This window comes from Schistosoma mansoni, chromosome 1 (genome assembly GCF_000237925.1).
Source record: "Schistosoma mansoni strain Puerto Rico chromosome 1, complete genome".
Taxonomy (NCBI): domain Eukaryota; kingdom Metazoa; phylum Platyhelminthes; class Trematoda; order Strigeidida; family Schistosomatidae; genus Schistosoma; species Schistosoma mansoni.
Genome location: NC_031495.1, coordinates 53540069 through 53567641, shown reverse-complemented (window position 1 = coordinate 53567641; position 27573 = coordinate 53540069). Strand labels below are relative to the sequence as shown.

Sequence of the window (27573 nt, the reverse complement as noted above, 5' to 3'; positions counted from 1 at the left end):
CCTTGATTTGTATTTGGACTTACCTATCGTGATAAATCGACCGGACTATGCTGGCTGGAACAATCGTTCCTCAAGGTCCTACCATGCCAGGCAGGTCGGTTAAAGAACGATAAGGTCCGAGAGCGAATTCGTACTGTTGACTGTACAGAGGTGTGACGGCAGTAAGGTGTTTCCCTGAGAAAGCCATAACAGCTATGCTGCCTTCCCACAAAGGGAGAGTGGGGTTAGAAATGGTCGACCCTAGAATCGCACACTTCACCTTATCTCACGGATATCTATCTCCGACGGTAAGGTCTCAACAAGTACGGGGTTAACACAAAAATTACTCACAAAAGGTCGTGTGTGACCAACCTCAAACTGTTGTCCCTTGGGCACTGCGGCCACACTCTCAGGTCACGAAGACCAACTTTAATTCAATTTCCTTTTCAGGTACCTCTAGAAGAACCCTTACACAGTGTGCGCAATCGAGAAGTGATAACCAAACCTCATACCTTTAACAGTACTCAAGACTATTCATAATAAATCCCTGTCTAATTTATGTCGAAATGAATCATCATCATCTACATCGAGCTATATTCACGAACAAGATAAACTTGTTTTGGATGAATAATCACCCGTGATCACAAATTTCGGGTTGAGTAACAAATAATTTGCTAGGTTGTCTTGATATCGGAACCCATCCGTCACCAATATCAAAATTATTTTTGTAAGCCGCATAATAATACATTAGTATTCACAAATCACCACTCATTCTTCAAACCTCAGTTACTGCAAATCCTAATAGTTGCCAAATACCTAATAAAAGCGTAACACGGATCAATGAGTTAGCCAACTTTGTAAAAGGGCTATGGACTCATTCAACACATACTCATTGAATTAGATTATTTCATATTTATGTGGTATATATATGTGGTCTGTATGTTTTAACACTATATTATCACGATACTCAATTCGACTGCTCCGTCTGTTTTACTGTGTTAACATCAATAATGGAGTGTAGTTATATCCACCTGATGGGTCTCAAATAAGGTGAGACTCGTGCCCTAGATCCCACTGTCAGCCACTATCCAACTCCGGCTAAAATGTTTGTGACGTAGTAATGTCAATTAAGAGGCAGTTCGTACAGAATTCTTTTATATCAAAAGATACTGACCGATTTCAGTTCATCACATCAACGTGGAGGTTCAAACAACCACTACAGTCATTAATACGTTGAGCAGATTGTTTGGAGGCCAAATGTAGTTGCTAGAATGTTAATACTGCATGAGTTATACTTGGAGTGTAATGAAACATTTAACGATTGTACTTTTTAAATATTCACTTTAGAAATTCCTCCGTACATCCCCGAAGTCACCAGTCCAGATGACACTTCCAATTTTGATATTGAACAATCTTCTCGAAATCACGTAAGTGAATATAATTTATGTGGTTGACATTCGATGGATAACTAGTGTAGAACAACACAATGAGTTCATCTTTAGCTTTGTAATTAAATTCTTTAAGCCCCAAATATCCGCTTCTGTCTGTAGTTATCGGCTTATAAGTTATGTTGAGATTTATATTATATAATAAAGTCACTTCAATGTAAAATATGGAATAACCACCTGTCTTTTCGCTTATTAACACCGAATATCGTATTTACATTCAATCTTGATGCATTGTAGCTGTAATCGATCGTTTTTCGATGTAAATTTCAGGCAGCTGTAGCGATAACTGTGAGCAAATTATTTGTTGTTTTTATACACTATTCATTTCAATATAGATGGCCATTTTATTCTATGTGGTAATATAAACTAATGGGCACTGACCCAATTCAGCTATCATTTCACGGTCAGTTAACCAATCATCATCAATATAGGATCTGGTACGGGTGTGTGGTAACCTGGGTTGACACACGTTACGTCGTCACAGTCAGAACAAATTCAAAAAGATGATAATTATAGGGTAAGAAATAATATCGAAAGTCATCTATGGTGTCATTCCATAAACTATCTACACGCGAATGGGAGCCGATGAGATCAAAACGTGTTCAAGCCACTGATATCCTATGTTTCATGATAGTAACACATACTGACTTCGTCACTATGCCTGAACATATGCTGCCGCTTTCCGACTTCCATAAGTGGACCCTCCATATTCACTGAGCTGGTTTGACTTACAGACATCCACTTTCCCCCTCACTTTTGTGAAAGACCTCTTTCAAGAGTCTGTAAACCTGTGGTCGTATAAAAATATCTCAAGACAAAACAGACCTTCCCAACCCTCAGTCGTGCCAGATCACTAAAATATTGTACTTATGGTTTCGCATGTTAATCAGTTCTTTAGGTAAACATCGTGAATTACCAGTGTCCCCAGTTTTGTAGATGGTCAAAACATTCAGGATGAGAGAACTTCTAAGTCATTGTAGTTCATCAGTTCCCTTCTAAAGAGGGATTCCTTAATATTATTATCTATCGTTGTGTATGTTGGTAGATTTAATAGTTTCTTCGTATCCTTCAAATATTCCAAATTGAAGTGAGGTGACAAGTAGTTAAATGGTAGTAAAACCGTTTTTTTATGCGATACACAGTCAATCGTGGATAGCTTGCTTTTAAATTTAATATATGACATATTTGACTACAAAAGTCGCTTCTTAAATTTATTGTTTTATACTGTATTTCCCCATTAGTCATGTTTATTTTCAAGAAAATGATCTCTATTTGACCTTTTGGGGCTTAATCAGTCTGCCAATTGATTTTAGGAAGGGCCACCACTGGGACCGATTTTCCGAGGATGTCAGGTTGCATGCATTGGATTTACATTCACGAACAACTCACCACTGAATGAATTAGGTCCTACACATTATAGGATGACATCAAAAGATAAATTGGAATGTCCTGAGGAAATTTCTAAACCTGAAGGTTCTGATGATATTAGTCCACCATCTGATGATAGTGAAATATTAGACCCCTCAAATGCATCGAAGTTCAGTAGTGGGACACGTGAACCAGCTCTGATTGAACTTATTAAAGCTTTGAAGACAAAATGCGAAAACTATGAAGTAAGTGTACACGTAATTTCATCTCATGATACTATGTATGTTTCGCTCCTTTGCATGCAAAACATGTTGCATATAATGACACTTATATTGGATTTATTTTCAAATGTCTGCATATCACAACGGTAATGCCGAAAATTGCTAATCAGTATACATCTTTTGGTTTATAAATTTCATGTAGATAAACGCGTATACTATATTGAAATTCAGTATCTAAATTAGTGTCGTCGCAAATATTACTTTGATACTATTTTGTGTTGTAAGTATATTAATTACTAAGAATTTTGGAGGGTATTTCGTTTAACGTAGCTATATAAAAATAACCAGTTGTTCACCTTACAGTTTTTTCAAACATTTTCAGATGTGATATTTTATAGCACAAATATTTCCGGATTTCATCTTCGTATGTGTTAAAAAAACTAATACTGACAGAACTAAACTGCTTTGTGTAGACTACCATGCTGAGATTACATTTGTTCAGAAGGGCGGTACAATAGGAGCTTATTTCCTCAGAACATGTACATTTTGAGTTTCGACTATTTTTATTTTATCAAACTACTAATATTTACAACCTTCAAACATGTCAAATGCCTGTGATTTTTTAATTTTGCCTAAAATAAGTATACAAGTCACAAAAAGTTTCTAAACTCTCTGAATAGGGGATGACTGACTCAGTCAGTCAGTCACAACGTAGAACTTCGTACATACGTACATCAGTTCGAGTCGCCATACCACGTGACTGACTATTATTTTTATTAATTATTAGAAACATTACAAGTAAAATTTCTGGTCTTTGACAGTATTTTCCCGCTTTTTATGTTCTAAATATTTGTGAAAAAAGTATTCAGTCTCAAATGTATATTACCATCTACCTGTATATTATATCGATTCACTTATCTAACCATATTAGAAAATACTTACCTTCTTTTCACTTGAAAAATCACTTTCTATAGTTACTTACTGTATGAGTAATCGTTATAACTTGCTGTTATTTGACAGCTTAGCTAATCTTTTATATTTAAGATGATAATAGACTTCTTATCTCCGTACTGTGTATAATGCTGACAATTATCTTAGCTTGTGGTATTCAAGCGAACTAATAACTCTATACTTCCTATATATCCACACGTGTCTTAATTCAATTAAAACAAAAGTAACGATCAGTTCGTGAAGCTGTGATCGGGAAAACTGGTCATTTTATTGCTGATCTCCGTTTTAAAACACTAAACGTTTATACGTACAATGGCACTGATCAGTCAAATCTTGATCGTCATATTAAATGAAAGAATAAATTTTCATGTGATAAAAATCCAGAAATAAGTTTAATTATTATAGCAGTCAGGATACCACGTTTCATAATTATTCAGCACCCTATCGGATATAATTTGTTATCCCGAAAACACAAGTCTATATAGACCAAGTTTTTAGATTTTTTTCGTGGAATAAAATTATATCGATATCCTCTGCAACTTAAACGATGTATTGATCCAAATGATCACACAGGGGGAGGGTCTTTTAATAGTGTTTAATTCTTAGGACCGTACATTATTGATATTATTACTTTAGGCTCTTGGTTTTACGAAGTGAAGTTGTCGGTTGCATTGATTACCACATTTTTCTTTGGGATCTCCTTATCCTTGACGGTTTACTGGCTATTGCAATCACTAGTATAAATGGACCGTTTGGTTATTTCCAGACAAAGTTGACCCTGTATTACTTTACAGATTCAAACTTGGTCATTGGGTTCAGAAGTTATGTTCGGTTGCTAGTATTTGACACCAACTAATGTGGTTGGAATATACATTACATACACTGTTACTACATACTCTTGAGTTTTATGCTGGCCAGCACAAGTCAACAGTACAAATGTCACCCGCGTTAGGATCTATGAGGAAGCTCTTGTCTATGGTTTTAGACTTTATTTCATGAATTCAATTCGACACCAGTTACCCGGTTACATCCTTTGGTTTCCTTACGGATCGTAAACCGTGTCATCGATTCTTACTTTTCTTTCTATTCTTACTTGTTTACTTCAACTTTTCTGTCGTATTTTTCTTATAATTGATGCTATATAATACATGTCTGTTTTCCAGATGCAAATAACGGAATTAAAAGACACATTGTCGTGTTATCGGGAATCCAAAGGTGATCAAGTATCTGTAAAACCAGAGTTGGATCCCATAACAATTGATTTGGGAAAGCAAGATGTATCATCCGGTGACTCTTCGACTGTTAATACCATAACACGACAAGTTGAAATTTTGTCTCAAAAACTTAAAGAATCCGAAGCCCAGAATCAACTGATTTCAGCTACTGTAGATCTACTTAAAAATGAGTAAGACTTTTGATGTGTAGTTCTACCAAAAAGTTCTATTCTTGTTCAACTATTTATTTATTATTATTTATTTATTTAATCACATATATATTGGTACAAAGGGCACCGGATACATATGCGCCACACAAAATAATGAGAATGGGAGGAGAAGGAAGAAGATGCGTATATATAAAGGAAGGAAAAAAAGAAAAGGAGAAGAGTAATGATGGGGGGAACTGAAATGTACAACCAGAAGAACTCTCTCAGGAAAGTTATAGCCACTCTTTATGAAGAAAGTAAAAGAAGGTTACAGCAGGATCGCCACTGGCTTCTATTCTGAGCCATATCTGATAACGTCTCTAGCCACTGTGTTGCACCATCTCTCGGACCCCAGCCAGGGAGTCGTGAAGGACCAACAGAAGCTAGCCCTTTGCAGCTTTCTTTCATGCCACGACACCATGTCATACACTGACCTCCTCTCCGCTTTTTCCAACCAGAACCAGCGTCGGCAAATAATGCACGACGTGGAAGCCTCTGGGACGACATTCGTAGAACATGTCCAAGCCACCGAAGTCGGTGTTTCAAGATGGTGACACCAATTGAATTATTGTCTCGGCGCCCGAACACACGATGCCGGACCTCTGCATTACTAACATGGTGTTGCCACTGAATGTCAGCAATCCTTCGGAGACAACGATGATTGAACACAGAGAGACGTCTAATATCCTCAACTCGGAGAGGCCAGGTTTCACAAGCATAGAGCAAAACTGCTCTCACCGACGCGTTGTAGATCCGACCTTTTACAGCCAGACTAACATCACGAAGGCGCCAAAGATGGCCGAGATTGGCATAAGCCGCTCTGGCTTTCATTATACGTGCATCAATCTCATCACTCACGCCCCCACCAGCACTTATGTAGCTACCTAGATACACGAACTTCTCAACTACTTCAATCTGCTCACCATCTAGGGTGAGTACAGGATGAGAATCCTGCCAGTCTTGTAGGTGTACCTTGCACTTGGAGGGTGCAAAGCACATGCCGTACCTGCGGACACTGATTGCCAACTGATTAAGGGCGGATTGCATGCCTTGGGCATTATCGCACAGTAAGACAATATCATCCGCATACTCGAGGTCGAGAAGTCGTTCTCCAGGCAACATATCCACACCGCCATTACTTACATCCATCAGAGCTGTTTCCAGGATGTCATCGATGGCAAAGTTGAAGAGGAATGGTGAGATCGGGCAACCCTGTCTAACCCCACTTCTCGAATGGAACAAGGGAGAAAGGTGGTTGTATGCCTTCACTCTGCCTAAGGTGTTCGTATACAGGGCCTTTAAGATGTTAATGAACTTCTCAGGCACACCCTTCTTCAATAGACAATCCCAGAGAACAGTCCTGTCCAACGAATTGAAGGCAGCCCTAATATCAAGAAACACTACGATTGTTGGCCTGCGATAAGTATGACGGTGTTCTAACATTTGGCGGAGGGTGAAGATATGATCAATGCATCCTCGACCAGAACGAAAACCAGCCTGCTCCTCGCGAGTCAATCTTTCTCGGGTTTTAAACAACCTACGAAGAATGATAGAAGCCAATAGTTTGGACGCAATCGGAAGTAGACTTATCCCCTGGTAGTTATTACAGGAACAACGTGAACCCCTTTTAAAGATAGGGACGACTATCGACTCATTCCATGATGTTGGAACACTTTTTTGCTCCCAAACCTTTGCAAACAACACAGTCCATTCCTTGGTCAGAAAGTCACCAACTTCTTTAAAAAGAGCTGGAGGTAAGTCATCTGGGCCCGGTGATTTGTAACGTTTCAAGAGTTGGAGTTCCTTGCGGACTTCCGCCTCGTTTGGTGGATCAGTCGTCACCGGCCATGAGGGGCAGGACAAACTGGTTGATGTTGCCGGAGCAGCAGGCCAGTTGAACTGTCCTTCGAAAAATTCCGCCCATCGTCCAAGACGTCGAGAGATGTTAGTGATTGGCATCCCATCATCCTCGTAGATTGTTTCACTCACACCAGACTTCTTGCTGCCAGTGGCTCGGATGAGTTGGAAGAGCTTCCGGCAGTTACCAGATGCAGCTGCTGCTTCCATCTCATTAGCACGCTCCGACCACCAGGCTTCTCGGTCCTTACGCAAGCTTTGCCCAATTTCATTACGTAACAGCCTTCGTTTGTGGTCATACTCACGGTCACCCGGAGTAGACCGACGGGCTTCCATCAGTTGTAAGGAGCCAGAAGAAACTCAGTGCTTGTAAGCGGGACGTTTCGCGAAGCCGCAAGCGGCTTAACTCGCCATTTTCATGGCGTCGTGTAGATGCAACCAATGCTCATTTATACTTTTCGGTGGGATGGTAGCTAGCCTAGAAGCTAGCTCCGCTCGATACTTACTTGCAACAGAAGTTGCAGCCAGTTTACTAACATCGGTCCGTTGGTGGTGGTCAATCCTTCGGCCACTGAAAAGTAAGGTGAGGTTGGCGCAGACTAGGGCATGATCAGACTCCAGATAGGTACTCCAAAAGGGGCGGCAGTCTTGTACACAACCACGCCAGCGGTAGCTGATCGCGATGTGATCAATCTGAGTCCAGGCTTGGGATGCAGAGGGAGGACGCCAGGTGGCACACCGGCGATGACTGTGCCGGAAGTTAGTGCTGGCCAGAAACAGGTTGTGGTCTGTGCACAGTTGCAGCAAACGGTCCCCGTTATCTGTCCTGCGACCAACAAGTCCCCATCGGCCACCTAGACGACTCTCTTCTGTGCCTAGACGCCCGACCTGTGCATTCAAGTCTCCGGCTAGTACTACAATATCTGTCGAACGCGCTTTCTGGAGAACAGTTAACTGATGATAAAACTCATCCTTGATTGCATCCAGGCTGCAATCTGTCGGGGCATAGGCGGAGATGACGAAAAGACATCGATTCTCACGCCGATTTCTTCTCACTTTGATGGAACTTTCTAATCTAACAGCACATAACCGACTGTTAGTGGGGGTCCAATCGATTAGTGCTGCCTCAGCTGCAGCGCTTAGTGCGACACCAACGCCAGCAAGACCAGACGAAGATGCCACAGGGTCCCCGGATAAGCGCACGTGGAACAAGCTTTTCGAGACAGATGGAGAGCGGATTTGTAGTACTTCACTAGGGTCTTGAATACGGGTCTCGGATAGACAACAAACGTCAACATGAAGACCTTCCAAAGACATAGCCAGCCCTATCTGTTGTCTGATCTGCATTAGTGTGCGAACGTTGAAGGAAGCCAGCTTGAACGGCGTACGTGGTTTCAGAAAGACTGCTTCAGTATTCATAATCGGTGGAAGCATTCACTTTCGACCAGACAGCGACTAGAGATCGTTTAGATAGAACAGAGTTTACACCATGGGCGAGCTGCTGCATAAGTTGAAAAGTAAGGTTACACAAATTGGGTATAAAAGGGGGTGAATTAGCGATATGGTAAATAATAATAATAACAATAATAATAATAGTAATAATGCAAATTGATTTGTTTCTAGTATGAACGAGATTATAATTGTCACTTGAATGTTCTATCTCATTAATTTGCGAGAGAGCTGTGATACTGCCCGGGTGCCCAAACCGAAGCAGGTGGTTTTCTTAGGGGACCACACCCGGAGCCTTTGACCTAATGATCTGATCGACAAAGCAGTGGAGCATCGTAGGGAGATTCAGTCCCATGGTAGCCGGTGACCAGCGATTGGTTCATACGGCATTTGTTCCTTCAGGATACAGAAGCCCATGTGCACCATTGGTTTGGAATCAGGGTTTTCCAACTCCCCTAGGTGGATCCTTCATATCCACCAATCCAGTTATAGCGCCGGACATTAGCTTTTCGTCCTCTCACTTTCGTAAACAACATCCCTGCCACGAGAAGGCAGTGAGTAGGACTTCCCTGGCAGAGGCTATATACGCGTGGCCATGTGAGAGCATTTCGAGAGGGAGAGCGGACTCTCCCCACTCTCGGCCGTACCAGGGCATTTGGGGGCGTTCAACTATTTACAGTCGTCTTAATTGTAATTTATGATTTGTAGCAGTTTATCAATATACTTACTCTTTTTTAAGTTATGAGGAACGACTGACAGTATTTATAGTGTGACATTATCTCGGAATTTTTCTCTACTATGTATCACTGACAATAAAGGTCGGGTGTGAAATTATATATTTTTGAAGTTAGACGGTGCCTTATTGTTTGAAAAAGTTCACCCTTCAACTATTAGGTTGAGCAACAATGCAACCATATTCGGAATGTGTTTCTCTCCCTCTAAAGCAAAATATTGCTTCATGACTGGTCTACATCAACTCCTGAACTAATAATGAGTGACGTAGTTGAGTGTATCAACTGCTCCATTTATTTTAGAAGTCTAATCTCGGAGTGAGTTGGTGTCTGTCTGAATATCTGTATGGATTCAGGATGCTATGTTGGCGTTTGCCAACATCCATTACTTGTAATGTAAACGTTGTAGTGTCCACCTACCAACATATGGTTGAATATACTGATCAACAGTTCGTTCTGACACTGTATATCGGTGGAACATAATCTTTGGAAACAGAAGGCATGTATATTGTGCATGAGTTTCGGTGATTCTCTATACCCATATTGCATTAGAAAGATGATCAATCTAAATTTTGCATATTGGTTAAGATGACTTTGATTCAATCAATTTTTAACGCATTTTTAAAATAAGACTATTCAGAGTAAATTCTGTTAGTTAACTTTCTGTGTATTTCTAGTTGTAATTAGTTATTTGACGTTCTACACACTTTTCCTCGTATTGAATACTTTGTTGTGATTTTGTGTTCAGCGATAATTACTCAGTTGATAAGATTTTGTAATTAATAATCATTTGATCGATATGTAAATTAATGTGAATGTAAATTTGTTTCTTCTCAAGGAGTTTTGATCACAAAAGCCTCCATACAAACAACCCACTCTTTATCCATTTATTTATTTATTTGAACACATAAATATTGGTACAAAGGCGCACCAGATATATATATGCGCCACACAAATCTCATTTTATTTGTGTAAGGGCTGTGATACTGCCCGGGTGCCCAAACCGAAGCAGGTGGTTTTCTTAGGGGACCACACCCGGAGCCTTTGACCTAATGATCTGATCGACAAAGCAGTGGAGCATCGTAGGGAGATTCAGTCCCATGGTAGCCGGTGACCAGCGATTGGTTCATACGGCATTTGTTCCTTCAGGATACAGAAGCCCATGTGCACCATTGGTTTGGAATCGGGGTTTCCCATTTCCCCTAGGTGGACTTTCCGTGTCCACCAACCCGGTTAAAGCGCCGGACATTCGATTTTTTTCCTCTCAATTTCATAAATAACACCCCTGTTGCGAGAAGGCAGTGAGTAGGACTTCTTTGGCAGTGGTTGTATGCACGTGGCCATGTGAGAGCATTTCGAGTGGGAGAGCTTACTTTCTTCCTTACTTCATAACTACGATCAATACTTATCAAGTGTTTCAGTATGGACGTTTTTTGTGCGTTAGGAAGGTTGTTTCGGCTTGTATATTTCATGTAGTTTGCCAAGTTTCATTTCACATTTTCCTTTCACCTGATCAGTATTTCTTTTTAGCTGTTATGTAATGAAGGAAAATATTTCATCAGTTGTCGTCGTTTTCGCCTTCAGTTCAGAACCATTCATACATCAGACATAAGTGATACTTAGTTTTAACGTAATTATACCTTTTACCGAATGTATTATCATCTTACGTTGACAATGTCATTATGTTTCTATAGTTAGCAAGTGATTTTATCCACAATTTTCTCTGTGGTTAATTGTCCACGCATTATGTTCCTGTATAAAGTGACCTTTTGTGATTATCGAAATTTGTTTTTTAGTTTATCGCAAAAGACTCCTACACGAATCGACAAGTTTTAGTGACAAATTTTCATCCCTTAGTTGTGATCAAATTTTGTGGGGCAAGTTTATCATATGGCCAATGCCTTTAAGTGACTGAACATCACTATACGCCGTATTTAATTTTGATTGGATGGAGGCAGTTGGCAAACAACCCTTCATTTCAACAAAACGAAACTTTATGTGATATCCTCTATGTCCCTAGATCAAATTCAGTTGTCTACGTTTCCTAAAGCTTGCTCAACAAGTTACGCGAAATAAGGAGACTGACAGTGTCTGGAGTACAAAAGCTGTACAATAATGTACACAGTGTATGTATACAAGTTAGTGGACTGATGTAGACAGGAATATATGCTCAAAGTCACCTTGGCTTGGTGAATAGCTGCCCGAAACGTGCGTCTTACCCAGTATGTAATCTTGTGATAGCATGTAACCTGTCTATACTTTTCAGCATACCTTTATCAGAGTGGTGATTCAAAAGGTGTTAGATTGGATATGGCTGTTCTATGTTTAGTTCAAATTGAGTCTTCACCTATTTATAGGCTTTCTTTTTCCTAATGGGCGTGATTTTATCATCAAAACACTGGTTCGAAAACATCATTGCCTACGTACTAAAGTTGCTAACAAAACCTAATGACATACTTACTTACTTACTTACTCCTGTTACTCCCAATGGAGCATAGGCCGCCGACCAGCTTTCTCCAACCCACTCTGTCCTTGGCCTTCTTTTCTAGTTCTATCCAGTTCTTGTTCATTCTTCTCATATCTGTCTCTATTTCTCGGCGTAATGTGTTCTTTGGTCTTCCTCTTCTCCTTTGACCTTCAGGATTCCATGTGAGGGCTTGTCTTGTGACACAATTGGGTGACTTCCTCAAAGTGTGCCCAATCCACTTCCAGCGCTTCTTCCTGATTTCTTCCTCCGCTGGAATCTGGTTTGTTGGTTTGTTGGTTCGCTTCTCGGCTCTCTGAGCTAAGATCATGTGTAGTTAATGACATACATTCGCTATATTTTTTTCCTATATAAATGAACTCAATGTATTTGCCACCGGTTTTAGACTCTCAGAACAACATGAGATACGAGAAAAACTACAGTCTGAAGTACAGGCATTCGAAGAAGAAAATGAAACACTATGTAAGCGTGCTTCAGATGCTCAGTTAGCTATCAGATTGTTGGAGTCAGAGCATAGTGAGGTAAGTATTTTCCATGTATATTTGTTTAGGTTACTCTGTAAAAGAAATTTTCAAATTTTTTTTTATCATCTTTGCTGTAATCTTCAACCATAAAATCAAACCAATTATGCACGTTTATCTGATTATGGTTCTATCGACTCACCTTCATATAAGTTTTATTCATTGTAATACATTAGGTATTTATTTCTTATGGTTATAACATTTATGTTGGGACTGACTTAGGTTACCAATATTTTTCTACACTAACTTATTCCTAATACCTTGAACAATCATACCTACAAATCCCCAATCAGGTAACCACTTTTAAGTGTTGTGATTTTCGACTTTCATCATCAATGAAGCATTTATGTAGGTACATAAATTATAATTGTTACTTCTTAACCCGAATTTTCGGCCAAGTTTAATTTCGACAATTATCATAATTTTGGAATGTGCGAATAGTACTAGTATGTCATCATTTCGCACGCGTTCAGTAAATTACAAAGTTACTCTTACTTTCGACCCATAAGTAAAGTGAATATATGATTTAATGTCTTCAAAATTTTATTTTAAGAAAAGAATAATTCAATTGTGCATTTTTCTCACTGAAGAGTTACTTGCTGAAGTATGCTAACTATTTTCTCATACTTTCGTGAATAGCTCTTTTTTTCTTACCTGAGATTCTAGTACAATAGTTACATCTAACTGCATTTGTTATATCAAGAAAATTAATTAGTTAATCGTTATTCCTGTATCAGTGTACTGGTTCAAAAAATATACTCAGAATAATATCTTTATTCTTTGGTTTTTAATATTTACACTAAATTTGAATTTTTCACGATATTGCGTTGACTATAAATGACGTAATCGCTTTTAATAACGCCAAGAAAAAGGAAATCAATCAAATTCGTGAAAAGTACCAAAATCTCGTAAATAATTTATCTTAACAGGAAAATAATTAGTTTTGAAATGATTTAATACCACATCATCCATCATCTCTAACTACTTGTTTATATTTTTTGGTTCATTTACTGACTTGATTATAGTTTTTGAGTTTAATTTTTATATTACATGTACTTTTGTATATTTTAATTTATTTACCAATCAGTTGTTATCTGAGATAGCTCGATTACGTGGAGAATTGGCTTCACATCGTGAGTATGACAATCGCACTGCATTAAATGATGTACATGATTTACTGCATAAAAATGAATCTAGAAGCTTAGAAAACGGCGTAAAAAATCACAATATCTCCATATCATCGTCTTCTTCGTCATCATCAACAAATCTAGTCAATGGAACACAACATTCACATATTAACAACCATTCATCAGATTCTGATCTACGAGAACGCTTGTATGAAAGTGAAACCAAGCTAAAACGAGTCATGGAAAACCTAATAGCAGTGAGACATGAAGCACAAAGTTTTAAATTAGGCTGGGAGTCAGAACAAAAAGAATGGATGAAAGAACGCGAGTTGTTAGAAGAGAAGATTAAGATATCCGTTGATCAAAAGGTAACTGATATTATTTCATTTGGTTTACATGGAAATATTTTCTCAATTCTTTTTTCGAGTATACTGATAGGGTGTTGCTTCAGTTATTAAACAGTTTATAGTTTCGTGTAACAGCAAGTGTATTAACTCATTCAATCGGAGGGCCACTGGCAATATATGTTTGTTCATAATCTTCTTTTAGGAGAAAAGGCATTTGTAGTCACACTATGAAGTCAATAAAAATCAGGGGTTATCGAACCAAGAATTAGGAAAGTTGTGTATGCTATGCAAGGAGCATTTATAGCTTGTACAAGAAATCATTAGTAGATCTGGTGGGGGTGAGAGAATAATGAGTACAGGCTATATTTGTACTACATATTCATCCAACATGCTGCCAGATAGCTTTCAAGAGACTAGAAGTTCTAAGTTAAGTACCATTGAAACACCTTAACCATGTCGGGATACGCCACCAATGAATTGTTACAGAGATGCATATAGACCCGAGAGTATATTTGCACTTAGAAGATGTTTAAAAGATGCAATTCTTAAACGTTTTCAGTGGTCAAGGGAAATGCTAAAAATACCTAGACGAATTAGTGCTCGTTTAGAAATGCCAAGAGAAACCTACTGATTATTCCTTTCTCATCCTGATTGTACAATCAACCAAGTTTGTTGCAAATTGTAACAGGTTTTCCGAAAGATTGCAGAATTTCAAGGTCACTCATACGTTCATAATTACCTTCATCCTCTGGACGTACTCTGGTCTTCATATTAAGCATTCTTCCGAACTTCTAGCCTTGTATTTCTATTTAGGGTTCGGGTGTGAAAGATTTATTGAGAATGGGAAGTCTGTATTCATACTCTAAGCATTCAACAGTAAGACTCATTGATTTTCGTTCATATGGTTCAGTACATTTGATTTTGAAATTCGATATTCGAGGACCGACTGCCCTCAAGTGCCCTGGTACGGTCAAGAGTGGGGAGAGTCCGCTCTCCCTCTCGAAATGCTCTCACATGGCCACGCGTATATAGCCTCTGCCAGGGAAGTCCTACTCACTGCCTTCTCGTGGCAGGGATGTTGTTTACGAAAGTGAGAGGCCGAAAAGCGAATGTCTGGCTCTTTAACCGGGTTGGTGGACACGGAAAGTTCACCTAGGGGAAATGGGAAATCCTGATTTTAAACCAATGGTGCACATTGTCTCCAGTATCCAGAGGAAGCAAATGCCGTATGAACCAATCGCTGGTCATCGGCTACCATGGGACTGAATCTCCTTACGATGCTCCACTGCCTTGTGGATCAGACCTTTAGGTCGAAGGCTCTGAGTGTACCCTCCTAAGAAAACCACCTGCTTCGGTTTGGGCAACCGAGCAGTATCATAACCCACACACAAATCAAGTGACTTGTGTCGCGCATATTTATTCGGTGCCCCTTTGTACCAGTGTTTGTGTGTCCAAATAATTAAACAAAGACTGACTTGGACGAACGTATATTTCACGTGAATTTCAATTGTAATCACCGTTAAAATTGAAATAAATAAGATGTAAAAAATGACATCAGTCACTTTCATTTATTAAACAATGGTCGTAGATACTTAGTTGATGAAGATTTCAATGAATTCCTTTTTAATTCTCTCAGGCCATAACTTTATAGTAAATTTCTTAAGAATAAAAATGGTAATTAGCAAACCGAGCTCTTTCCCATAATTTGTCATTAAGTCAGTATCATGAAAAGATTGATTGGAGATTAATTTCACCTGGTTTGTAAACCAGAGGTGAAACATTAAGGTGTTATATGAGCAGGTAAATTCACTCGATATAGAATACAGTAGGTACTTATTGGTGCAAACATGCGACCTTTAACAATTGAGGTGCAGGTTTAAATATCATTTTAATTCAGTTTGGGTTGTTCTTATCAATTGCACTTAAGTTTGGACTATGAGTTATTGTCGGTTACACAATATTTACTTGGTCGGTAAGTTGCATCGATCAGTTGTATGAAATAGATTATGAAATTACTTTAAAGTAAACAAGTTTAAGTCGTGATAGTAAACGTAATTTTGGATAAGTGAAAATCTTTATTCTAGAGAAAGAAAAAATCTGTACTTAGTTAATAAAGAATTTCATTAATGTATTAGAAAGTAGAAATCATTTTAAAAATGCGAGCAGGGTTTTCTATTACATGTCGTATATTCTTGTCTTAAAGGTTTAACGACATGAAATATTGTTGTTTTTTCAATAATCCTTTTTTCTGATTTCACAAGACTGTCGCGTTAGAAAATGAGTTGACCACACTTAAAGAGAATAACGCTGAACTTGAAAATAATATAGGTAATTGGGAACGCCATCTATTCGAGTTAAATCAGTGGGTTGATGATGAACGTGAAGCTAAAGAAAAACTGCATGTAAGTGTCGTGCTGACTTTAACCCGGAAGTTATATTTATTGTTGTAATGTTTTAAGTTATCACTTTTTTACTATAACTTCCTAACGTAAACTCAGTATTTGTTAAATTATGTTCAGTACCCTGTTAAAAGTGTCTTACGAAAATGCTTGTTTTCCTATTTTGTAGTCTTCACACTAAACCCCTACCCTTTATACTGTAATCACTGAGGCGCTTATAATCTCTCTTCGACGACGTTTCTTGTCGTTACCTTTTGTTTGTGTATCGTTTGCTTCTCCTTACATTATGTAACTGAAGCATATGAATATGCATTCATTAGTCTGTAACAGTATATTACTTTGCTTATCCTATTTCTTAACGAATCCTTTTGTATGTTTTAAAGTAAAATGATTGTCATTACCCTACAATACTAGTGATACTATCAGTTGAAGCTATGGAAATTCACTTGGTTCAAATCAAACTGATGCTTCTAGATGATAACTAACCATTACATCATTTTTGATGACATGTATCATTGCATGCTACATCTGTAACTTTCATCTTAGGCTATTACTTTTATAGTAGGTGACAGTTTATTAGTACTAAATATTTCTAACTTTTATTCATATATTGTTATAAAGAGTATTGTTTATTGGATGTATTCACTTAACGTTTTTACCTGCATAGAATTTCACAATGCGTTTAGTGTCTGAATTGGATACACTTCGTGCTTCAGGTTTGGTACAAGATTATAATCAGAATGGTGTGTGTCCGAATGGTTATCAATCATCATGGCGTGCAAACGATGTGAATTCCTTAGCCTATGATAGTCCTGCACAAAGTGTTATTGTTGATAGTACATTGGACTGGCGTCAACGTAAATCTACTAAGTTAAATAAAATGGAAAGATGGAGTCATGAGGTAGCTTTAAACAATGAGGTAAAAGCAAGGGAACAAGCAGAACTCCTTTTGCAAGAAGTTGAGGCTCGTTTGAAAGAAATGTATGAGTAAGTGATGCACTTTAGTTTCTTTTCAATATAACATGATCGTTTTATATGCCGAAGACATTCCGTTTTATTTTAATTAAATGGAGTCTCATGATTTATTTTAGAATCTTACCGTTAGTATCGACTTCGTTTTACGTCATTTCAGTGAATATCCACACATTAATACTTTTGATTTAATGTTTAATTGGATTCATAACCTCATTAGAAAATGATTTATTTAGGCTAAACGAAAATGATGAGTAAACGCAAACATGTTTCGTATTCAAAATCGGTTTTACTTTATTTACTTTATTCATACCCTAGTAGCATATTATTATATTCCTCTTGTTTATTCCTGGTCTTTGTTGCAGCATTAAGTAGGTATGGTAATTTTAACATGACAAATTACTGTATCGCTGTTCCTTTTCTTATTTTTTGGCATCCTGTCAATCAGCAAATATTAATACTTGTTTTATAAATTACTCATCGATTTTACAAACTCTAATTCATTTATTAAATGTCAATATATAACCCGTATTTCTTTCTTATCATGTAACATTTCAATACTTCAGCTACCGAAGAATAAGCACCTTGTCTCAGTTTATATGTATTGATGATTTTAGGCTTTCCTTTTTTTTTTTACAAATCTACATTCGACTATTTTTACTATTACTGTTTGTTTTACTCTTTGAACATGTTTCTGTTTACATGTGACAAATATCCATTTTGATAAGGTAATAGGTAATAGTTGGCTTGTGCTATTTAACACATGTTTTGTATGATTACTTGGTTAATGTTGTATATATATATATATATATATATATATATATATATATATATAATTGTGTGTACATCTGTTCTTATTTAAGCTTATGCAAATACAGCTTATTGATAAAAAGAATCATATGTACATTGATTATTATAGAAGTTCTTATTTATATTATGTTTTGCTTATTTCATACTGCAGTTACTTTCGAGTTGTACTACTACTTAATGTCTCGCTTAATTTAAATAAAGTGAATAGATTTTTGTAACTATTCTATCATCCCATTAGTAGACTTGTGTGTTGTATATAGTTGGTTAGTGTGTGTGTGTGTAGTTTAGATTGTTGGATTATCATCACTATCGTTTGCTCGTATATATCAAATAGATGTTTTTGGTCTTCTTCCTTTGTCATCATGCAGGTGCATAATTGCTACACTTTGCTAAGTTTCTTTTTTACAATCGAGTAATCATCATTTCTGTCGACCGATTCATGTCCTCTGTCTTAGTTTTTCCATCATTTAGACACTACTGTAATAGTTATGACATTATATTTCCAATCCTCGTTTCTTTCTTATTCTTGTCAGTGACTTCAGTTATGTGATTTGCTGTTTGTGTCCGTTCATTCTGCTTTTTCACATTTGTAAATTCGTTATCACTTTTTTGTATGTTGAACTTCTTGTTTGTCTAAGAGAGATTTTGTTCTCTGTACCAAAAAACAATTCAATATTTCGTGTTTATTTGTGTTCTAAAATGTTTTTTATCTCAAGTAATGTTTTGAGCTTGAACGAATTACTTCTGTTAGTGAACGTAAATTACTTGTATGATGGTCGATTCAGAAGATATTTAACGAATGGGTGTTTCTATGTGTGAGAAACCAAATAAAAAAGATATTACACGTTTTGGACGTCTACATTCTGTTTTAGTAATTTCATGTTCTTAATGGTGAATAAGTTGTGAATTTAAAGGCCGGCTTTTTATTACGTCATTTATTCACCAGTCGCATACGACTTATCCAATCTCGTACTGTACTAAACCAATGACGTTCGACCGATAAGAGCAGCTTAGCGTCCTTATTGGTCTTCTGTCTACCTAGCCCTTCCAGTTGAGTACAGAACACCAATAACAGCTTCTGCTATGTGAGTCATTTATTTCAAGCATACTTGGTTTACATACCAGACAAACCAGACCACATCACACCATAAAGTAGGAAATAACATTTGTACAAGGTCAAGCCAAAATGTGGCTGTGAACGTGGGAGACTGTAATCAATAAACTGAGTATAATTTAAGAATAGTAATTTATATCATAATAGTCTATAGATCAAAATGAAGCCTCTAATAAGATGAATATAGATATGCACATTCTAATTACTGAATAGTTATACGATAAGAATATATATAGAATATTAGTCCATTAAGAGGTCCCAAAAGTTACCCGTACTTTAATCTTGACTAGGATATAACAGAATAATTTGTCGTCGTAGCTTATTTCCTTGTTATTCTAATCAATGTTATCTAAAACACGTAAAAGATTATCCAGCTCAGATGACGCAAAATCGCAAATTTTTTTCCGAAATGCAAATCTAATGTTAAACTAATAAATATTTAACAAGATGTTTACTAAAAATATATTTCCTTTCTTCCTTACTCAATTTCTTTTATTTTACATCCAAATAAATGCCTCATCACTTAGCAGTCGATTCGCTTTAAAAACACTTTTTCCAATGATATTAGCAACTGACATGTTATGGATATACAGTTTTAGTAACGACAAGACTATTGTGATATCACGGTTTAATTGTCACCACACATCAATGGAATTTTAAGGCCTATATCAGCTAAAACTAACTATCCAGTACAACATATAACAAAGGCTAATATTTGAACGAAGAATATTCTTTTCGATAAATTCTCTTCAGGTTCTACAATTATATATCCAAATTAATAATCCGAAAAAATGGCCAGGTTAAAGGCAAAGTACATCGTTTAATGCATGTAAATTTAGGAATGTCAAATCAAATAGAATAAAATTGTTAATGTTGATATGACTCATATAGAATGTTAACACTGGAATCTGTATATGTGGTAAGTGAAAATTTAAGATCTGTGATCAGAATATAAATATGGGTTTCGTTTGTACTGTAGAGGTACAAAGCTAAGGAAGTGTGTATACTGTCCAGTCCAAGTACTTTTTCTGTTCATGTTTCTTCTTAACGATCCATCTGATCTCTTAGTTAAGAGGACGTCCAAAAAGGCTAATCGGCCATCACCTAATCAAAACCCTTAGCTATCGAATACGCACTATATGTTCGGCGGATGTAGTTGACAATGAGCTAAACACATTGCATAATGCTCTAAGGGAGAACGGGTATCCCAGAAAATTTATAATTAAATATATGATCTTTAAAGTGAAAATAGGCGAATTCCAAACGGTCAAGAAAAAGTCCTTGTTCATGCGCCTACAATTCAGGGGGGATGCCGCTAGCGAAATACTTGCTCAGAGATTACGCAGATCTATCCAAAAATCTTTCAACGCAGGTGAACTACGTTTGGTGTTTTCTACGCGTCCAATGGTGACACCGAGGCTTAAAGATGAAGTTCCTAGAATGACCACTTCATTTTGTATTTATCAGTTCGACTGCTCCTGTGGAGCAAGTTATAATGGTCGAAGTTCTAGGAATTTACATTTTCGTGCTCGTGAACACCTCCTAGCGTGGCTAAGCAAAGGTCTGATGAGGAAAGTAAACAGCTCGATTTTGGCCCATTTAGTACAAACTGGTCATAGTGCCAGTATAAACCAATCTTTTTCAATTATTTATAGGGTCAGTAATTTTTTGCCTAAGCTTGTCAGGCTTAAAGTCCTTCAAACGGCGGAGGCAGTAGCCATCAGAATGAAGAAACCAGAGCTATGTGTACAGAAGAAATATCTCCAACCCCTACTTCTCCCCTGGCCAACCACAAGGCCAATTAATGAACAATCATCTTAGCTATTGTATGACCTAATTTGACTATGTACTTACGACCTTTCGTAGTCAAATGTAATTGTCTCTCTTATCTTAATTAACAAATCTTTGTATTATTATTATTATTATTATTGGTTAAATATCATTATTGATCCCCCCTAAACATGATTCATTCACATCGTATTGATCCCTCCTTATTACGTCTCACTAATTTTTCACACATTTAGTCTTCCACTTGATCGAATTGTAATTGCACTATCATATCTCTCTCACCCTATCTGACCCATATTTATATTCTGATCACAGATCTTAAATTTTCACTTACCACATATACAGATTCCAGTGTTAACATTCTATATGAGTCATATCAACATTAACAATTTTATTCTATTTGATTTGACATTCCTAAATTTACATGCATTAAACGATGTACTTTGCCTTTAACCTGGCCATTTTTTCGGATTATTAATTTGGATATATAATTGTAGAACCTGAAGAGAATTTATCGAAAAGAATATTCTTCGTTCAAATATTAGTCTTTTAATATAACAAAGGACTAGTTTACTTCTACTTGTTATCCATATCATAATTCAGAGTACCGTCTACAGTTATTTTAAAATTAAAAAAAAACTGTCTGTAAGTACTATTCTTTATGAACTTCGTGTTTTTCTTTTAATCGATTTTGTTTAGTCAAATTAATCAAAAAGATTTGAAGATTAAGGAACAAGATCGTATCATCGAACATCTCAATTCTCAATTACTTGAAGGTGAGTTTTACACTAAATTACGCTTAATTATTTTAATTATATTCACACTCATTTTTATATTCAATATTTATACTTATGTAATTATCCCTCTTTTGGTTATTTTTTTAATATTTCTTTCATGTTCAATCTTAATGTCTTTAATTTAGAACTTGTTAAAAGATACCATAAATTGTTTACCTAAGAATAGAAAGACACTGATTCAAAAGTTCATTTTTATATTGGTATAACATTAAAATTATGTCATAAAAAATTGATTTAATTGTTTTCTTTAGTAATTGTGAAAGAAATCAGACAATTTTTGTTGAAGTTAAACATTATTCTAGTTTATTGACTGTCTATGTTGTGACTAAACGTGTTGGAACGAAATTAAATTACAAAACAAATCTTGATCGATGTAATTAGTGCAAGTGTTATTACTGTTTCTATTTGATGTATGAAGATTACATTAAGTGTAATGAGTCAAATTATTGAAAACCACTCAATTAGTAGTTTTCTATTTGTTATACTGACAAAATTATGCATTTCATATATTCTATACTCAAGTTGAATTGTTTTCAGGACAAATATCTAGTTTCCCAATGCTTTTAGTGATTAGACTAATACTGATTTTATCCAATGTTTAGGTTTTTTTAATTAATTTATCCACTTACAGTCATTTAGACAATAATTTGTTTTTTGGAGGTCCCAACATTCAATAATATTTTCATGTGGGTAGAATCCTATTCCAGGTTACAAAAACCTAGAATCTGTGTAGTTTTGCTGGCTAGAAAAAAACCACTTGTAACCTGGCACTTATACCTTGACACGATTATTGAATGTTGATTATTTCTTATCGTATAATAAAAAGTTAGTATTTCAACATACCATTACCTAGAATATAGGAAAATCAATATACATAATTGAAGCAGATTTCGCTTTGTAATAACATTCACTGCAGATTTCCTAAAATATTAATAACTAAGTAACTGATGAATTTTTTTATAATCCTACTTAATTCCTGTTTTTTCGTAACGTAATGTTTGTTTCATCATTTATATGTGATTTAAGTAAAAGTTTTCCGATGTAAATAATCATTTTGATTTTTACATAAATTCTTTCTACACAATTTCAGCCTCCAACCAGGCACGCTTATGTCGTATGAATAATGACGTAAGTTTAGCAATATACTATGATAATAATATGCTCGATATACAGTGCCTTCATTTCTCAGGTAGTCTTTTATTTATAACGAAGATTTTGTGCAATAAGTTGACAAAAGAATGCTTCATACATAGTGAAATGACAATGTTGTGAAGATTTCCAATGATTACAGATTATATAATCGGAAAATCCTCTTGATTGTTTTGATCAATACTTCAATCAAAAAAATTAATTTCATGTCGTTTTTTCTCATCAATTTGGTAAAGCTGTTCATATTAATTGCTTTACTTTTGTTAGTCATTGTGATATTACGAAGTATATAAGGATTTGAAAATTTGCTTCCATCCTTTTTTGGTTGTCTGTTTGAATTCTCCCCTTGATGTTTAAGACTGCGATTCATCAGTCTCTTATTAGCATATTTGCATCTTAGGTGCAATACTTCGATATTGCCTTAAGTCACAAGCATAATCAGAGATGGATGGTAGCCTTCAATGGGATCTAGAACGGACATTTCGTCCTATTTGGGACTCGTCAGCTAGATGTACCTGCATCCCGAAGTTAATGTTCACTCCAGGTGGTGGCTTACATCCATATCTGCCTATAATGTTTGTGACTCAAGGCAATGTCGAGGCAGTCCACACTGAGTGCACATATACTAATAAGAGACTGGTTAATTGCAGTCCTAAACGTCAGTGGGGAGATCCAAACAACCACTACTAAAAGAATTAAACTTCACCCCACTGAAAAAGCTAGCGGCTATCCGGACTTAGTAGCTATGTGGATAACACAATGGCATTTGAAATGACCGTTACATGGTTAGAGGCATATCCAGTTAGTGAGTCCAAAATAGAACGAAATGCGCGTCCTGGATTCCACTACTAATCGCTATCCATTTCTACTTATAATTACTTCCATTCTGTTCAACTTTTAACAATATAATGAACCGGTATAATACCCGTATTTCGTCTGTTTTATGTATATATGTGCACAGTTTTAAGGCTAAAATTTTCCAAACAAAATTAAGATCTATTCTGTGTAATTCAGTAAAAAGCATCATAATGTGCTATTTTGTACTTGTAAGATTTAAGGGTACACAGATGAAAGCCTATGTTATTGTTTAGATGTATTCATTATTTGTGTCGTGTTGGTAAACGTCTGTTTATGTTTACATCCTTTGCAGCTGATTTTCCTTCATTACTTACTTCTAGTTGAACCTTAGTGTCATTATACACTTTTAAAATAGTATCATCAGGTTTGTTGTTATCATCAGATGGTTTCAACCAGTGGGTCGTATATTCCAGCCCTGCTTTATCTTATTTTGGTTTGGGACACTTATTAGTATCACTGAACCTCACACAATTTGCGAAAATCTGTACTTAGTAAATCAGTTCTTATAAATATATATTTTGAAGATAATGGTCGCAAAATGAATACCAGTTTACATGCATGATCAGCTTTATCTAATAAGGAATGTAGTATCTAACTGCAAAAAATATAACAGTACAGAACTTAAAGAGACGTTTGTCATAAATTGATTCGATCGAACATTTATCACAAAAATTTTAATAATATAAAGCAGCAGTTTGAACTAATATTTTTATTGGGAGGACTGAAACGTCATTTTTAATAATGAAGTGTGGTGAAGAGGAATTCTAGCAAGATCGTCTGCAACTGGGGAAAAGTAAACGAAAATAGAGATTTTATATAGTTAAGATCATGAGTCATTTGAAGCTAGACCACCGTGGAAAACCTGGAAGCACTGGACGGCCGTTTCGTCCTATTGTGGGATTCCTTCAATTGACTCATGATCTTAACTATATAAAATTACTAAAGTCTCCACAAAAAAACCCTTGTGAAAACGGAGATCACGGAACATTGATACCAAAAATTGCTGTCATAAGACTGTCGTAATATATACCCTTGGTTGTTTTGTGACATGTTGGTTGAGATATAGATTTTATTTAATCTAATCAACTGTTCTGTAGACAACAGAGTGAATAATACAATGAGTGTAAGGTTTCAGAATAACTAGAAATAACGTAATTGTAAGATGTCCATCTGAATGAAAGTTTAACAAGTAAACTCAATAATAAAAGTGATTAACCATTTAAAGTCTGTATAGTTTCAACAGTAAAATGCAATACAATCACTGTTGTAAATCATTTTTACACTAGTACTGAAGAATAAGTAATTGTCTATGTGAAATTTAAACTATGATAGTTATTTTGATTATCAGATAGATTGAAGAATTATTACATAGATTAATGTGAAGTAACACATTGTGATTATAACCACCAGTTAGTATCAATAATAATATTATTGCAAGTTTATTTATATGCTTTATATCACTTGTTTATGTATATGATCATATTTTAAAAATATGACTTATTTATGGTATTGTTCAATTTTTTTTTTATTGTTTTTAATTATTATTTATAATCATAACAAAAGTTTTTAATTAATTATGCAGATTTTATTTTTACGTCATTATCATTTTTCAAATGAACTAAATATGGATAGATAGTACATTTTATTCTCTTAGGATTGAATGTAAACACTAGAAGTTAATGGATATATTATTCTACCAAATATTAATAAGTATCTAAATTATACGTTGATGTTATCTTTGAGTGATTTCTTCACTTTTAGCCCTTTTAAAAATATCGAGCATCTTATTAGCTTGTCAGTGAGTTAGTCAGTAAGCTGCTTCCGATTTTAGCAGCTATATTGACCTGTCTATCTCAATAATTCAAACGGTCTATTTTGTTGTTGTTGAGATCATACCATACCGGACAGGTCAATCGGGAAGTGGTGAGACTAAAAGCAGCAAACAAATGGTGTAAGGGTGAAGTCTTACTGCTAACTATTCTGAGATATAGTAGCAGTACGATGTTTCGCCCCCGGTTACCATCATCCTCAACAATCCTGCCTTAATAGAACGGAAGAAAGGGATTGAAAAGTTTGACCTTGAAATGTCACACTTCACCTAGCTTGATGGATTTCCGTCTCCGATCCTAGACCCTTATGAGGTAAAAAGCTGACTCATTAAAGACTCCTCGAAGGGCTGTATTAAATAAGACTCAAACGGTTTTCTCTCAGGCCATATGTTCACTCTCTCAAGTCACTACCACCATTACCAATCAAATTTCCTATTTACATCTCTAAAAATATCTTTTCGCGATGTGGGTAGCCGGGAACTAAAAACCTCTCTCATATCACTTGCAGCATTAGAGGATCCTCGTCGCGACCGAATTCTTTCGTCACTTCTTATCACTTTGAACTAAGTTTCCTTGTTTGCCTTATTGTAATTTTATTTGTTTTATGAGATTATTTGTTTTCGTATTTTCTGGTGGCTTATATGTGAATTTCGACTTTATAGCTCTGCAAATAGTTGGTATATTACTAAAAATTATGAACAATAATATCACTCAGTTTTCTAATATTACACTTATAAAAGTGAACGTATTGACGTCAAATGCAGAATCACTAGGAAGTAGGAATCATTCAACAAGTGCTATGTTCGGCATTAATTTTTAGAGGAAAATACTTGTCATATTCCTTATATTTTAATGATCATTTTCGAGAAAATTTGAGAAAGGGGTCAGTAAATTTCCCATACAAAGTATATTTATTTGTGAAGATTGTTCAACCCAAATTGATGTTAAATGACTATTTTGTTTGTCTAATATAAGGTGCTTGTGGAGATCTTTGAGTTTTATAGTTAACATCGCTAATTGATTAACAAACCCCCTATATATATCAAGTATAATCATCCGAAGATTAATTCTGAAGTCGTGATGTGAATTCATCATCAGTGGAACTTAAACATGTCAAGTGTGAGGCAGTTACCCACCAAGTACATTGGCAGATGATTAGGCGATATTAACAATTGCCTGAAGTTAAACATTTAAATAATTGGATAGTGACTTATAGCTCTCAACTTAAAGCGCTCGCTGTGCGACCTGTAGGTCTTGAGTTCGATTTCTGTTGACGGGGTTGTGGCGGAGTACCATACTTACGCCTGTTACTCCGAATGGAGCATAGGCCGCCGACCAGCATTCTCCAACCCACTAGAATGGGACAATTGTCCAGTGTTTCCTGTCTCTCTAGTGATTGTTGAACTAAGATCAGTTTGTTGTGCTAACTGTAAATAACTGATATAGGTTGTAACTGGAATCGAATAATCATTGTATTTGCTCCTTCCTGCACATATGCATGTATAGTTGTTGCTGCTTAATGTCATAAATGTTTAAATAGTGAGTCGAAATTTTAAAATCGGCAATTTATCACCTAGTTTAGGAATTTGTATCGAATTATTATTTTTTTAGTGTCCTTTTAATATCATATTTCAAAATTAATATTGCCGTGATTCTATGAAATAAAAGAACCTTGAAGCTGGACTGTGTGATGTGACATGATACTATGGAGTAACTAAATTTGGATTTCATAGATTCTAAGTAGTCAATGCTGATCAAAGCTGTTATTACTAGCAGCGTATCACAATGTAGCTGACCTCAAGTTATTTGATCGATTTCATGTGTACCGAATTGTTTGTTCACACAATAATTATAAATAAAATAATTTGTTTATAATATCCTAATGGGTAAAAAAATCAAGTTTTTCGACGTTTCATGGCACAGTGTAAACCACTTCTTCAGAGAACAAAT

The 27573-nt window shown here is 36.0% G+C and overlaps 1 protein-coding gene across 2 annotated transcripts in view; it reads left to right on the top strand.

The window, feature by feature from the left end:
* The window catches only part of Smp_158560.1 (serine/threonine kinase), a gene marked incomplete at its 5' end in the record, with an annotated part of 74083 nt that overhangs the window by 5892 nt on the left and 40618 nt on the right, over positions 1 to 27573 (top strand). For both annotated transcript variants that reach the window (XM_018794845.1, XM_018794846.1), the window contains 9 exons: positions 1327 to 1406; positions 2741 to 3040; positions 5131 to 5372; positions 12298 to 12433; positions 13521 to 13928; positions 16169 to 16309; positions 16974 to 17293; positions 21690 to 21766; positions 22878 to 22915. In XM_018794845.1, coding sequence (XP_018649216.1) covers positions 1327 to 1406; positions 2741 to 3040; positions 5131 to 5372; positions 12298 to 12433; positions 13521 to 13928; positions 16169 to 16309; positions 16974 to 17293; positions 21690 to 21766; positions 22878 to 22915 — 1742 coding nt within the window. The remainder of the gene's footprint in view (positions 1 to 1326; positions 1407 to 2740; positions 3041 to 5130; positions 5373 to 12297; positions 12434 to 13520; positions 13929 to 16168; positions 16310 to 16973; positions 17294 to 21689; positions 21767 to 22877; positions 22916 to 27573) is intronic.